This window comes from Vipera berus (assembly GCF_964194415.1).
Source record: "Vipera berus genome assembly, chromosome: 6".
In the NCBI taxonomy this organism is placed as follows: Eukaryota; Metazoa; Chordata; class Lepidosauria; order Squamata; family Viperidae; genus Vipera; species Vipera berus.
This window is the reverse complement of record NC_138208.1, coordinates 60,935,073-60,950,212: the sequence shown is the minus strand read 5'-3', so window position 1 is coordinate 60,950,212 and position 15,140 is coordinate 60,935,073. Positions and strand designations below refer to the sequence as shown.

At 39.6% G+C, this 15,140-nt stretch overlaps 1 protein-coding gene and 1 long non-coding RNA gene across 7 annotated transcripts; one reads left to right on the top strand and one right to left on the bottom strand.

Moving 5' to 3' along the window:
• Positions 1 to 3,161: 3,161 nt before the first annotated feature.
• TOB2 (transducer of ERBB2, 2) lies at positions 3,162 to 14,736 on the bottom strand. Of its 6 annotated transcripts, none has more exons than XM_081331997.1 (4): positions 14,371 to 14,736; positions 12,258 to 12,491; positions 10,140 to 10,215; positions 3,162 to 7,527 (listed from the first exon to the last, which is right to left on the bottom strand). In XM_081331997.1, the coding sequence occupies exon 4, from the start codon at positions 7,439 to 7,441 to the stop codon at positions 6,422 to 6,424; it is 1,020 nt and encodes a 339-aa protein (XP_081188123.1). In that variant the 5' UTR covers positions 7,442 to 7,527; positions 10,140 to 10,215; positions 12,258 to 12,491; positions 14,371 to 14,736; the 3' UTR covers positions 3,162 to 6,421. The 6 variants fall into 6 exon arrangements, with proteins under 6 accessions (XP_081188123.1, XP_081188121.1, XP_081188126.1 ...); XM_081331995.1 differs by having other exon boundaries at positions 12,419 to 12,491; positions 14,371 to 14,735; XM_081332000.1 differs by lacking the exon at positions 10,140 to 10,215 and having other exon boundaries at positions 12,419 to 12,491.
• On the top strand, positions 10,133 to 12,155 carry LOC308670477. Its single transcript, XR_014027017.1, has 3 exons — positions 10,133 to 10,211; positions 10,872 to 10,992; positions 12,067 to 12,155. It is a non-coding gene; the product is annotated as an uncharacterized lncRNA (long non-coding RNA).
• Positions 14,737 to 15,140: the final 404 nt, after the last annotated feature.

Sequence of the window (15,140 nt, the reverse complement as noted above, 5' to 3'; positions counted from 1 at the left end):
TTTTTACAGGCTAAATGCTGCCACATCAATCACTTTCCTTTTTTGATTGACTAAAGACACAATGATATTGACTTGATTATATCTATTCCAGTAGCAATCTTTGAAAGTCCTTACTAAGAGCATTCACTGGAATTGATCTCTATACCTTCCATAACCTGTTTTGGGAGAAAGGAATTCCCAAAGCATATTAGAATGTATTTTTGGAGATAATTCAGAAATCACAACTGGTCAAGAGCCAGATTGCTGGTGGGACAACCCTGCCAAATTTCCAGGCTGAATTTAAAATGTGGGTTATTACTTAGAAAGCTCCAGATTATGTAGCATCAGGCTACACCAGGCATCGCTTTGCTGTAGCTGAATCTGCCCAGTCCAGCATCTCCTGCTGATAGTCCTACCTCCCACAGAAATATAGGGGCCTTTCCTTTAGCTACCTCCCAGCTTTTCCTGGCCATATGTAGCACCCTCTTACCTTTTGTTTGCAATATGAACGTATTGTTCCATCATGTATTTGGTCCTGGCTGTTTGAATGTGTTTGAATTTTGTTTTCTTCTATTTTTGTTTGGGACAGTTTACACACACTGTAAACATATCTATAAAATTTGAATAGTATTTGTAATTTCCCTTTTTTTTGTTTTATAAGTAAGTCAAGGCGGTGAACATACATAGTAAACTTCTTGTAGGTTGTGGTTTGGACTAAGAGTGAATGACTGGCCCAAAGTCACCTAGCTGGCTTTCATAAGTCTCCTGGTTTCTAGTCTGGAACTTTAACCTCTAGACCAAACTGGCTGTCAATAATAAAAGTAATAAAATGGAGTAACCAAAGTAGGATAAACTTTAATTGAATACATTTATAATGTATTTCTGTATTGATGTAAAAAATTATATTCCTGCTTCACATTTCAGTTTCATCTCTGCACTAGGCCAACTGCTTGACCATCAAGAGTCTGCTATTAGGAACTAGCATGCCTTCAAATTCTAAGAAATGAAGTTGGTCAATTCTAAGCAATTTCTGAACATTGGAGACTACAAAACTCACATCTAGGATCAAAAGAGTTATCTAGACTCTAAACAATATATAGTAGCTTGTGGCCAGTGCGCAATTTCATTAACTTTTTCTGCCAAAACACAAATTTCAATTAGTAAGAAGACCTATTCAGTAAGTTATGTAACCAGTAAGTACTGAATCTATCCTCTTCAATAACCTGCTGCATGGGAGAAGACTGTCAAGAAGAAAAAAGTATTTGTTAAAGCCAGGAAAGATATCCCCATGTGTTTTGGGCTCTACTCATGCCCACTAGTCATCTCCTAGTGGTCCTCCATAGGAGGGAAAAAAAGCTATACATCCTGACATAGACATAGAATTCAGATTTTCATTCTATTCTCATTACAGTATAGTTTGGCAAGTAAAAATATCACAATTTTATGTGGAGAAATTAAAAAAGAAAAATCTAGTCCAAAGAGCAAAGGTTTCAACAACATAATCAACTCTTTATAAAAGATCACTGTCTCACATGAAAACACACAGATGTGAATTTTTACTCTGATGAACTTGGTGGAAAGTAATTGTATATAAACAAAAACCTGCCCTGTTAAAAACACATATTTGAGACAAATATAGGGTATGTACACAATGTTTGACGTTTAAACTGTGCTATTGCAAAACTTTGAATTGTCATAAATTAGATTCACTTCAGACCAATTGTGGCGTCTCAGGGGGTTGGGAGTGGGAGGCACTGTTTTGCGGTGGTTCTCCTCCTATCTCCTGGGCCGCTCGGTGTTGACGGGAGGGCAGAGGTCCGCCCCGAGGCTTCTCGTTTGTGGAGTTCCTCAGGGGTCGGTTCTCTCGCCCCTCCTGTTCAACATCTATATGAAGCCGCTGGGCGAGATCATTCGTGGTTTCGGGGTGGGGTATCATCAGTACGCTGATGATACCCAACTTTTTTTCTCCACCCCAAACCAACCCAGCGATGCCCTCGCCGTGATGTCCCGTTGCCTGGAAGCGGTCCGGGTCTGGATGGGGAGAAACAGGCTTCGTCTCAATCCTGCCAAGACTGAGTGGCTGTGCATACCGGCATCTCGGGTCAACCAGACTATTCCATCTCTAACAATGGGGGGTGAGGTGTTACCCCCCCGTTGATAGGGCTCGCAACTTGGGCGTCCTCCTGGATTCGCGGCTCAATTTTGAAGATCACATAGGAGCCGTGACCAGGGGGGGCTTTTGCCCAGGTTCACCTGGTGCGCCAGTTGCGACCCTACCTGGACCGAGATGCCCTACGCACAGTCACTCATGTGCTCGTGACCTCCCGTTTAGACTACTGCAACGCTCTCTACATGGGGCTGCCCTTGAGGACCACCCGGAGGCTTCAGCTGGTGCAGAATGCGGCTGCGCGAGTCGTGATGGGGGCCTCCCGATACTCCCATGTAACACCTCTACTCCACGAGCTGCATTGGCTTCCGGTTGCCCTTCGGGTGAGTTTCAAGGTGCTGGTGATGACCTATAAAGCCCTAAATGGCGAAGGTCCGGGATATTTGAGGGAACACCTGCTGCCAGCATCAAGCTCCCTTCGTCCAGTGCGCTCCCACAGGGTCTTCTCAGGGTGCCGCCGGTTAAAGATTGCCGGCGGGTAACACCCAAGGGTAGGGCCTTCTCAGTGGGCATGCCTGCCCTTTGGAACCAGCTGCCCGCGGAGCTTAGGACTGCCCCCAACCTCCATTCATTCCGCCGGGACCTGAAGACCTGGCTCTTCGAGCTCTCTGGCCCAGGCTGAGAATTTTTTAATTTTAACTGGGTTTTTATTTTTCTCAGGCTCTCATTTAATCTTTTTTAATTTGTTTTTAACTTTTGTATTGATTTTCTTTTAAATATCCTGTAAACCGCCCTGAGTCCTTCGGGAAAGGGCGGTATATAAATCTAAATAAATAAATAAATAAATTTTAGCCTAATTAACAGAAATATGTCCAACTTGGGGATATTAAAACTAGACCTCATTTATTCTGGGGAATATCTCAGAAAAAAGAGCCAGGTTTCCCCCCCCCAGCTTCCCACCATCCTGTATACCACAGCACTATGTGGAACCATGTCTATTTTCAAATCCAAAAAGAAATTCTTGTTCTTCATCCTTAAAACATTATGAGCTTGTACAAACAACAGGACAAGAAGCTATTATGTATCATGCTTTTAATACAAACTTAAAAAAATCTGGAACAATAGAAACTGTACAATTTGATCAACCTTTGTTGTTTTTAACTAAATCTTTAGACATGCCAATGTCCTGTTCCAAAATATTGCACAACATTCTGAATACAAAACGCTGATTGTATTCCTCCTTTGCTAGAGAAAAAAAAGAAAAAAGAAACCCACCCCCTCTGAATCCCTACTCAATGGCCCTCTGCCTGTAAAAAACAGAACAAAAACAAGAAAACCAAAGAGACGAACAAGAACAGCATGGACCTCTGCATTAAAAAACATACATAATTATGTCCTCTTTGTGTTCATCCGTCCACTTTAGATCACGTTATTGATTCACTCTTCAAAAAGGGTCAGGAAGGAGGGAAGCAATGGAAAAAGGAGCTTTCACTGCTGCTTTTTTAAAATTTTCCTGAAAAAATATTTTTCTCTCCTCTAAGAAAAATTTTTGAAAAGAAAAGTTTCATTTTTGTACGTTAGAAATATACATATATTATATATACCTCTTACATTTTACAAATGTAGCAAATTATTCAATATAAACAGACAACAAAAAATTAACACAAACCCATAAAAATAAAAGTTAAAAAAAATTATTTTTTTCTTCCTATGAAACCAGGTAAATTAGTGCAGGTCTTAAAAATAAAATTGAAGCCAAACATCCAACTCTTGAGACAAGAAGACCAAAAAAGAGGCCGCGAGTTTCATTGTTGTCAGCACTGGAAATGCTTCTGAAGCACAGTTATGTGTTCCTTTAGGAAATAGAGGTTGGTCCCTCCCGCTTTCTTCCTTTGTGCATGTAGACTTCTTTTCCAAAAGCGAGTATAATAAAGCAGTGTCAAACATTGCAGTGTCAAACATCACAAATTGCAGGTGCTAGTGAGACTTCCTCCCTATTTATTCTAAACCTTAGAAGGGTATGCATATAATCCCTAAAAGCAGGTTTGTGGCATCTTTCTCTGCTACAGGAATAAACAGAGGAGATTACGCTAGGTGGATAGTCTCTACCAGGGAGGAAGATGTGGTTCAAGTCCAGTGTAATAACTAAGCAGTCTACATTACAATACATTCCACAGGGGCAAGTGGGTGGCAGTGGTACTTTTAGGGGAAAGCATGAACAAGCATAAAGCTGAACAATCTGTAATAGTCTTGTTCAGGTTTTAAGTTTCAGCCCTGTGTAGTTTCACCTTTTCATTACTGTGCACTTTCCCTCTTCATCCACTGAGTGCATGAAAAAACAGGCAGAGTGTTCAATATACTTTTAGAGTCCTCTTTCCTTGTCCCACGAAAGGGGAGGAAGCAAAGAAAGGACTCACTTTAGGGGCATGTTAAAATATCTTACAGATCAATCCCACAATATGCCTAGGCAGGAAACATTTCCCATAACTAAACCCATGATATTTACCACATTAAAAATAGTTACCCTTCTCTGGAGGATAGGTGCAACTGGAAGTTAAGGCTCATATGTATTCTAGCAAGGAATCCTTAATGTAGGTTCAGGGAGTGGGGAGGGGAACTTAAAAGGTCAAGCTGTAGAAGAACATATTTTATCTTATCTATTTGACAAGACTTTGCCAGAGAAGTTGCAGAAGCAAGATTTAATGCAACCCAAACTGAGCTGTAGAAGTGAGCACAGAGGATGTAAAGCTGTCTAACTAGGATACACAATCAGTTTCCTCTTCCTATCTTCACTGCTCCCTCAGTTAACTACTTAAAGAGATTGCTTACTTATTACCATAGTTAAGTAAATTCTGGGACTCATAATCATTCCATAAGGCATAGATGGGGAAGGTTTCCTATCTAAGGCAAATTTTGTCAATTGGTTTGCAAAAAAAACTGAACATTAGAAGGCCACTATTGTCTATTTCTTCCTGGAATCCTCTCCAGCTGAAAAAAAGGAGAAACACAGAATACTATTGGGATTCCTAGCTCTCCAACAATAATAAGGAAACGACAGTATATTTCTATCAATGAACACTTTCTTCACATTCAGTTCACTTGGATATTCTATGGCAAGCCCACTTCATCCCTGATGCAGAGCCTTGAGATGGAACAACTTTAAGCTGGAACAGGTATGCAAGGTGCTCTTCCACACAAGAACACCTGATTCCAATGAAAAAATGTAATATTTTTGGTCAAAAGTCCTAGGAAATGTGAAATTCAAAGTGCAAACTCTCTTACCATCCATTCAGAGAGTAGCCTACACACTTAACTCCTTCATCCCTGTCAAAAGTAGTGCTTATAATATTTGAAAGTAGGAGAACCATCTTTTCCATGAGAACTAGTAACCAAATGGTCAGCTATCAATCAGAAGAGCTCAGAACCTGGAAAAATTTCCAACTGATTAATCCAGAGAAACATCAACAGATGTTGCTCAGGCACAAAACACCAGAAAACCAACATTCACACGTACTCTTGAATGAGTGCAATATACAAGGATAATTTTTTTTCACAGGTTCACATAGAGTTCTATTTATGTCATATTATTAGCAAATGGGACTGAGCTTTCCTAAAATCCACCACAGTCTAGCTTTTAAGACTAGAGAAGAAAAGAGGCTTGTAGGAAGCCTGTGGCAAAATACTGTCCCAGATGTTACATTATCCTCTACATAGAGGAATTTCCAGGGAAACAATATTTTCACTTCAAGACCCTGTCATCACCAGTTAGCATAAGATAAACTTTGTTTTCTGTTCTAGGATTATAAAATCTGAGTTCTAAGAAATTTTAACTAATTTATCCCACCATCTATGCCGCTCATATGAAAACAAACGTTAAGTCTCCTCGGGAAGTGCTTGAGATGTTTACATGACCAGAGGTATTCAATCATTTCCCATCCCTACCATAGGCCACTTGAAAAACTGAGAAAATTCAAGACATCTGGGTATGATGAACATGACAGCACCTGAACAAGGCCACCCTTACAGCAAGCATACTTGAGGACCAGTTCCAATGAGCAGCATGGGAGATTAAATAAAGTAACTCTGGTTCCAACCACTGCTGGGCCAAGGATAGCCTCTTTCATTAAACATACAACAATGGGTAGGAAAGAGCATAGAATATAAGTTTTAAAAAGAATCAGTGCTTCAGCAGCGCTCCCTGGCATGACAGAATAGGTTAGGGTTCATCTCTTTCCAAGAAGTTATATTTATAAGATTTCAAATATTTCTTAATTTTTTTTCTCTCAGGGTTTTTTTTTTTTGGAAGTGGTTTTCCCCAGAATACTCGTATGGTGGTCAGTTGGCCAAAACCACTGGCTGGAACGACTGACTGGGATACTGCATGGCATTCAGATTGTAGCTGAGTCCTTCCACAAAGGGTGTCTTCTCCAGAAAAAGGCTGTTGGTGCTTCCACCAAAAACCTGAGCCATGTCAAAGCTGCTGCCATTACTGCCACTGAACTGTGATGCAGGAGGAATGCCACCAGCCTGGTTTTCAGTGGCTACGCTATCAAAGAAGAGGCTGCTGGTTCCTGGTGATCCACCATTGTAAACAAACTCCTTGGCATTGGGGGAGAGTTGAGACTGGGGGGCTGGGCTGCCCCCGATGAAGTTCAGAGAATGCATAGACAGGGAAAGGCCTTTGTGCTTCAGCAGACTATTGGTGGGTGAACGGACCGAACGTTGTGGCTGCTGTGGAACACCTGTACCATTGGTGCTTGCTCCAGCTCCTCCACCTTTCTTCATCTTAGTTGAGCCAAACTTTGTGGCAGCAAATGTAGCAGTGGTAAAAGTAATTGGCTGAGCAGATCGTGGGATGAACGTAGGGCTAGGTGACTGACCAAAAGATGGAGATGGAGAATTAGACAAGGAATTGTCCTGGCTTCCAATAGGTACAAACACCTGTGCATCAGGATTGAAACTGCTCTTGATCTCCTTGTCCAACTCAACTGCACTGCAGCCCTCACTGTCATCCAGATAGAGGACCTTGACTGACCCTTTCTCACCAATTTGGTAAGAGACCTCAAAGGGATCAATCCAAACACTGAGTTCTTCAGGGACATTGGCTCGCACATCCTCTACAGCAAGTCCACTCCTCTTAGCTGCCATTTCCACTACGGGGTCCACAGTTTCTCCAATGTGAACACAACGGTAGCCAGAACCTTTCAGAGGTTTCTCTGGATACCAGTGACCTTCATATTTCTTTTTTAGCAGCCTCTCTAGCTCTTCACCAAACAAGTCAGCTCGCCTCCGTGGAAGCTTGTTGTACAGATATGAGATGATGAAGTTCTGAGCAACTCTGATCTCTAGATGCATACTCCCTTTACAGCAAGCAAATTAGGGCAGTATATTAAAAATAGACAAAGGATACAACCATAAATGGATTTTGGCTCCAAACAATCCTGAAAAAAGAGAAAAGGAAGGAAAGGAATAAATATGGTATATTTAATATTATGGCAGAGCAATAGTTCTGTTTTAAAACAGTTCAAAAATTAACTAAAGCAATTGCTACATATTAAATAGTATGTAATTTCAGAGCGATTGTTATGGTGGACAAATCAAGTTCTACATGGGATTTTAAAATACTAAGGAATTCCACTGTTTATTTTTGAATCAAATGTACAGATTTGTTAAATAAATTTTACAGATTTTCTGATCTGGGACATAAAGTGATTTGGAAACCAGAAAGTACATACTATTGTCTTGAGTGTATAAACTGGCACTACAATTTCTTTTTTCTATTGGGCTGTCTCCAACGTTAAGTTAACAAAAAAATTCAAGTCACATTTTCTCATGTGCCAAGTTTTATTTATTTGAGATTTTGAAAACCAGGGCATCTGTAAAAGAAAATGAGTTGATTATAATATACAATATTGCCATGTCCTCTAATAGAAATTTAACATAGCACAGCATACTGAGTAAAGTTTTAGAGTGCCTACACATTATGTATATGCAAATCTATATATTTATATATGCATGTGTGAATATATAGCATTACTATACTGAAAAGAGCCTTTAAAGTGATTTAGTTCAAATCTACGATCCACACTGGCTATGCATCCGCCATATTTTTGATGACTTGTTTTCCACAACATTAATTGCATTGTTTTACCTCATTTGAACACATTCCAGTTTACTTGTATACTTCTTAAAATGCAGTTCCGAGAAATATATGCAAGTCTTGCAGGTAAGAGTTGATTTGCACAGAAAAGAATTGGGAAATGCTGTTTCTCATGATTTGAAAACTATAGCTCTAGTCATGTAATCACTATTATTTGTAAGCCGCCCAGAGTCACTGAGTGAGTGGGCAGCCATATAAATCTTCTCAATAAATAACTCAATCTGGATTTGAGTACAATATCAAAATCCTTTTCACAACTATTGCTTCCAAGAAATCTCATAACTATTGCTTCCAAGAAATATGTATCTTAGCCTATATACATGCTATATTTGATCTGCATTTATTACACTGTACACTGCCCAGAGCACTTCTGAGAGAGATGAGCAGTTAAGAAATAAGAAATATAAATACTGAATTGCTTAATTTCATTTTGTAAGTTTTTGCCAGATTTCTCTTTTTCTTCAAAATAGCGTAGAAACATCAAGTTTTATATTATAATAACAATAAAATGTTAAACTTGTATGTCACATGACACCCAATGACTCTACTGTGATCTATCTATTTAGATATTTGGTATCTTCAGACACTCACAGTATTTAAGATTGGAACAGTCTGTTCTATACAGATGTAAATGATATAAATAAGCACATTTACCACAACCACCCAATTTATGATGTTGATAGACCTGCCTCCTGAGTTTCTGACACTAAATGTAACAGTCGAAAGTTACATTTAAATTTCATTTTAAGCTACTAGATATAGCAGTTCAATACATTTAAGGAGATAAACTGAGAAACAAATTGTGATATCTTCCATCCCTGTTGTTCTAATAGCAAACAATTAAATATTTGAAACTTTCTTTCCTTAGCATCATTTCATATGAACAAAAAATATTGGAGAGGAATTAACAAGTATCTTCTGGCCCCAGGAATGTTCAATTAAACTGTCATTTTTAAAGATGCAAGTATCTAATGTTTTTAATGGTTTCTGTGTGGCATGCGGACCAGTTTAAAAATTTCTTTAAACCAAACTTCTCCTTTATAGGGGGCTTACACTACCAAATGATTTGCTGTGTCTCTCAATAATACTTCAATCGACATTGTTTTACTCTACCCAATTATACTCTTAAGTGCCTAGAAAAGGTCTGTAAGATTATTTAAATTGAGGATTGTAAGTATCACCAATTTACCTGCAATGTAACAGATCTAGTTTTTAATTGGCATCTTAGTCAGCAGCCTGTTTTGGATCCATAAAATATTCAAAAAATGATATTAGAGTTGAAGTTCAATGATGCGCTACAAAATATGGTGCTTTATGGCAAGTATTTTTTCTGATATACTATTTGATATTCAGAAGCTAGGAGCCCACTGGAAACCTGGGACTAGAATAGCATTCAATTGAGGAATAGGAAGAAAAATTACGGTATAATCTTTTTTCAGTCACAGCCTCATTCTTAGACATCTGTGCCAGCATACCTGCCATTTCTAATTGCAAGTGCATTTGTGTTCCAATACTTGAAAGCATATTGTGTGGCAAAAGGACATAAGGTGATATATTTAATAAACCATCATCTCTTACAGTAATTAAACTATGGAATTTCCCACAAAATAGTAATCTGAGACAGCACCTTTCAAATGTCAGTTCAATTTGTGAAAAATAGATAAGGATGCATGTTCCAGTGTCATTCCTTTCATTTTGACCTTCTGGTATTTATGGAGCAGATATGTATGGGAACTGTACATTTGTTGGAAAGAGATAGAAAGACTGGCAATATATCCTCCTCTTCCAATAATTAAAGGATTAAAACCTAGAGATCATCAAAGGGAATATAAAATGATAAATGGCTATTAAATTGAGGTTACTTTGCTATCTCCAGGTTAACATGAAGCATACCTCTGATTATCAGCTGCTGTGAACCAATGAGAAGAGGGCCGCCCTCATGTCCTGTTTGTGGACTTTCCATAGGTATCTAGTTAAGTCATTGTGGGAAATTAAGATATTAGAAAAAACAGGTCTTTGTTTTAACCCAGCAAATCTCTTAAAATATAAAGCAGAGCTTTGCATCAAAATGTAAATGGGAGCATATATACAAGATTTTAAAAATTCTATTCAAGCGTACAGGTAACCCTTGACTTATGACTACAATTGACCCCAAAATTTCCACTTTTAAGCAAGACAGTTAAGTGAATTTTGCCCCATTTTTTGATCATGTGACCACTGGAGGCTATAACAGTCTAAGTATGAAAAATGGTCATGTCAACTTTTTCAGTGCCGTTGTAATTTTAGTCACTAAGTGGACGGTTGTAAGTTGAGGACTACCTGTATTGTTACTGCAACCAATACAGAAGCTTCTTCTAAAATAATTCCAACTGAATGGGGATAGCCATGAAATTATTTCTGATAGCAGAACCCAAGATCTTAGAGTTTGTACTTCAGGAGCAACTAGACTATGATAAGCTGTACCAAAGCTAATTGAATATGCCTATTAAACTTGGGAGGCAAGATCAACTAACACACCAGCTGAAGTATACAAAATGGTTTGAATCTGTGTCCTGTGAAATTGTTTTGAGAAACCAGAACATTTAGGAAAGTAACTTATGACTGTAAACGTTTTTTTATTTTTAGGCCACAATTTATGACTAAAGATTTATCCTGTCTATCATCCTAAAGAAACATACAAAAAGAAAAAGATTATTCAGAAAATACTATTATTTGCCACTTTCTCAAGGACAGGATGCAAAGCACCGTGAGTTCACATCTGAATAAATAGGTCCTCCATATTCAAAAGGGCTTACTGCTAAATAAATATAATGACACAACAACATTTGGATCTACTGCTAAGCTTGTAAGCCGCCCTGAGTCTTCGGAGAAGGGCGAGATATAAATGTAATAAAAATAAATAATAAATAATAAATAAAATAAAAAAATCTGTTTTATTCTAATGTGGACATGTTATGTGTCTTTTTTAAAAAAGTATATATTCTTTTAAAAACTGTAAACTGCTCAGTCTTTTTCAATCTGACGGTTTTCAAACCCAAGAAATAATAATGACCTACACAATGATCTATTAATAGTAATTAGATCAAGTAACAGAAAGACAGCCAGTCAGATCAGCCCAAGTCACTTGGCATTATGTTTCTATTCAAAAATGTTTTATTTTGCTTTGGATTTTCTTGTATAGAATGTAGTTTCTCATCAGACTAAAAGTACCAAGAAATATTTTAAAGGATCCCCCACATTATATATTTTAGTATATTCAAATTATAGAATCAGAACAAAAAAAATTAAATGCAAAAGAACCCTCCAAATTTGGTACAGCAAGTTGAGAGAGTATTGAAAAATTAGCAAAGTAAATTTGCATTCATTAGAATTCCTTAATTCTTAAAGACTGTTAATTTGGAGACAAGTGAGACTTCAGAGACTAATAAAAGAATTAAATTTTTGGGTTTTTTCTATAGAGCTTCAGTAATAAGATCCAAGTTATTTCAGAATAGCCAATTATCTTGAGAATATAAAAGATAATTGCAATTTATGCTGCATGTGGCAATTATATCCATGAGACAACAAATTAAATAACAATCTCCATGTTATTACTCAATGATTTTGCATATAAACAGTTAAAACTATAGCTATTTCTTTGGGAGGAGTGCATTATTGCCTAGTCATAGAGTATTGACTAAAATACTTTAAACACAGAATATTAGACAACTTTTTAAAAAAGTTCTTAGATGATCAGAAATACTTTCAAAAAATAAAAGCTATACTAACCAATTAAAAAAATCAGAATTTCTGATTAATAACCTGTTACATATACTTACAGGAGACAGACATCTAAACACAACAGAGCATTAGTTCAACCGACTCCTCACACCAATCCGCTGTTTACAGAAACTCAAGTATCCTGCTTTAAAGACTAAGAACAGAGGGGCGAATCCTAGAAACGTTCTCGCCCAACCTAGTATTTCTTTTGCCGAAATTCGTTGCCCCCGTAGGGTTATATAGACAAATCACCTCGTTCCTAAGCCTCCGCACATGTGCAAAGTTGGTACTGTTTTCTCCGGAGGGAGCCTCCTCTCCCGAAAGGTCTCTGGCGGCTTGCCTGCAGACCCTCCCCCGACCTCCTTCAGCGCAGTTGCCAACATTCGCTCATGAAGCCTCCCTAAAGACCCTACCTCTGCGAACAGTTCCTTGGCCTCCTCCCAATTCGGGCGTCTCCGAAGCCGTCCTACCTCATGAATTCAGCATCTGTCACAAAATGGAACGCCCGAGTAAGTGACCTACTTTGTCTTTTAGCTACCCTTCTCCATTTGCTTTGCGCCAAAGCTGGCCCAGACGAGCGCCTGCTCAGCTAAGCCGTGTAAAATTTTCCATGGCGCATGCGCTCTTTGCGCTCTATTGCTCAACCCCCCCCTCCCCCTTTCCGTTTCGCATTTCAGCTAAAATCACCGATTTCTTCTCGCCCTCTTTCTCTACTGTGTGCGGAAAAGCATACGGAGCAGGAGGAGGCCGTCTGAGGAAATATCAAGCACTTGGCAAAGCACTCCCCCGACCCTAACCTTTCATTCCTCCTTTGCTGGAGACCTGTAAGAGATCTACCCAACACCCAGCGTAATCCTGCCTACCTGGAAGTAAGCCTCAGGAGGGACCCTTTTCCTAAGACACCCCTCTCCCCCCAAGCTTTTACATGCGGAGGGAGGGTAAGTCTTGAGATCTAGCCTTCCCAAAATGCCGTCCTCGGGGAAGAGAAGCCACCACAGAGCAAAAGAGCTATTTTTGCCGGGCCCTCTCGGCGGAGGCTTTCATTTCGCCCATGGAAGTGTCGAGGTACACTTGTGGCCCTAATCCCTCTCGTGCTCGTTAAGGAGAATCGTATAAACAGGCCTTCAAAGCCCACCGAAGGGGAAAAAAAGTCTTTAACAGAGAACGAACCTGAGTGAAGGTTATTGAGTCCTGACCTTTGCCTGGAAGAAACCCGGGACATCCCAACTCGTTTCGGAAGACTGGCCGAGTTTTCTTTGCCAGCCTGCTCAACCGGCTACCCTCTAGCTCCCTCCGGGGCTTGAGAAGGTCATCCCCGCTTCTCTCGGGTTGCGCGGCTTCCGAGGCGCTGATTAGGCCGCAGGATCTCTTTGTGGCCCAAAAGAAAATGCCGAGTCTAATTTACCTCACGAACAGGGAATCGATGGAAGCCAGAAAGTGCGTTTTTGATATCCATTAAGTATTGTTGCGGGGACTATTACAGCTATTTCATTTGACTGAGCCTCCCCGGCTCGCCTTTTTGAAAAACTACTGAGAAGGGAGAATTACCCCTCTTAAGCCTTCGGACGGAGGTAGAGGGTGGGGAACCGGCATCTTTATTTTTTTTCCATTAGGTCTGTGTCTGTGACATACGAAATCATGAGGCGGGGGGGGGGGAAGAGAAAATTCGAGTATAAAAGGGATGGAACCACTTTTCAGACAAAGCCGCCTTGGCTACTTGATCCGGATTAAGCTAAATGGAACGAAATAAAACTCCCTACCTCGACCCCCCCCGACTTTCCATTGTACCCCCTTCGCTCTACCCCCTCCATTCTTTGCTACTACCATTTTTATCTCCTTAGAAGAAAAAGCGAAGAATACAGGCTCGTCCGCAGTATTTTCTTTCAACCAAAATCCGTTTTACAGGGATTTCTTTTAATAGTCGGATCACGATTCCAATAAAATGAACGAAGACAAAATGGTGAACTGGAGTATTTTCAATCGTTCAAGCCAAACGGCTTTCAGACTTCGTCCTTCAAACTAATACTATCAGCAATGTTGCCGGTTCTAAGGGAAACAATATTACCAGAAGGAAAGGTTTCCTTGTAAAGGCAGAGCCCGTTCTCCCCCAGGGAAGGGGGGGGCGGAGAAGGAACCCCCGATATGACTTCTCAGAACCCGACTTGGAAGAGCGGCGTTTTCTGAAGGAGGCTCCGATTAAATCGTCCTTTAAAGGAGCAGCAGAGAAAAGCAAGCTTGAATAGGAAAGGGAGACGGCTAACTTGATCAAAAAGGCATTCTTCACACAGAAATGTAAATAGTATAACTAGGGAGACAGTTCCATTATGCCCACCCTGTCCCTGTCTAGCCATAAGCATTTACTTACTTTTTTCCTTTTTCCTTTTTTTTTCTCAGCACCAGGAAAGGTGGTTTGGTGGCTTCTTTTTCTTTCCAGATATTTTTTAGGGAGTTTCTTTTTCACAAAGCGCTGATGTGGTATATTTGATATGTATTTTTAAGCTGTACGGATGCTATTTCGATAACTTCTCCCCCCTCTATAGGCCAAATTAGAAGTGGGGTGAGAGGATATTGATTGGGGAGCCCCCTTCTTCCTTACTTTCCTCCCTCCGCGGGAAGCCTGAAGCCACCCTCTCCCTGGCCCAAAGTGAGCAAAGTAAATGAAAAGTTTCACCCTTAGCAACCCTGCGCAAGGATATTCTTCTCCACACCCATGGTGATGCGTCTTGCAAAGGACAAGGAAGGGGAGGAGAGGGCGGGCAAACCGGAACTACTTCCCCAACGTCGGTTTCTACTTAACTCGCGATGTGCCGTGTTCTTGTGAATGTTTGTAAGTCGATCTATCGCTACAGCAATTTTCTTGTACTATATATGTGTAATTGAATTAACCTCCCTTCATACTATAATTCAGTAGTCATTTTTGGTATTAATTAATAAGAGTATTAATCATTTAATATAGATTAGATTCCATTATTACGGTACTAATAACTTAAGAATAGTTGGACCACCTGTAAGAGCTCTCAACCCTTTACCTATGTTATTTCATCAGAAGTAACCACCATCTTCTGATTCTGTGTTAGTCTCAAATGAAAAGACTTTACCATTCACCTTTAATGAAAACACATTAATTAGCATCAC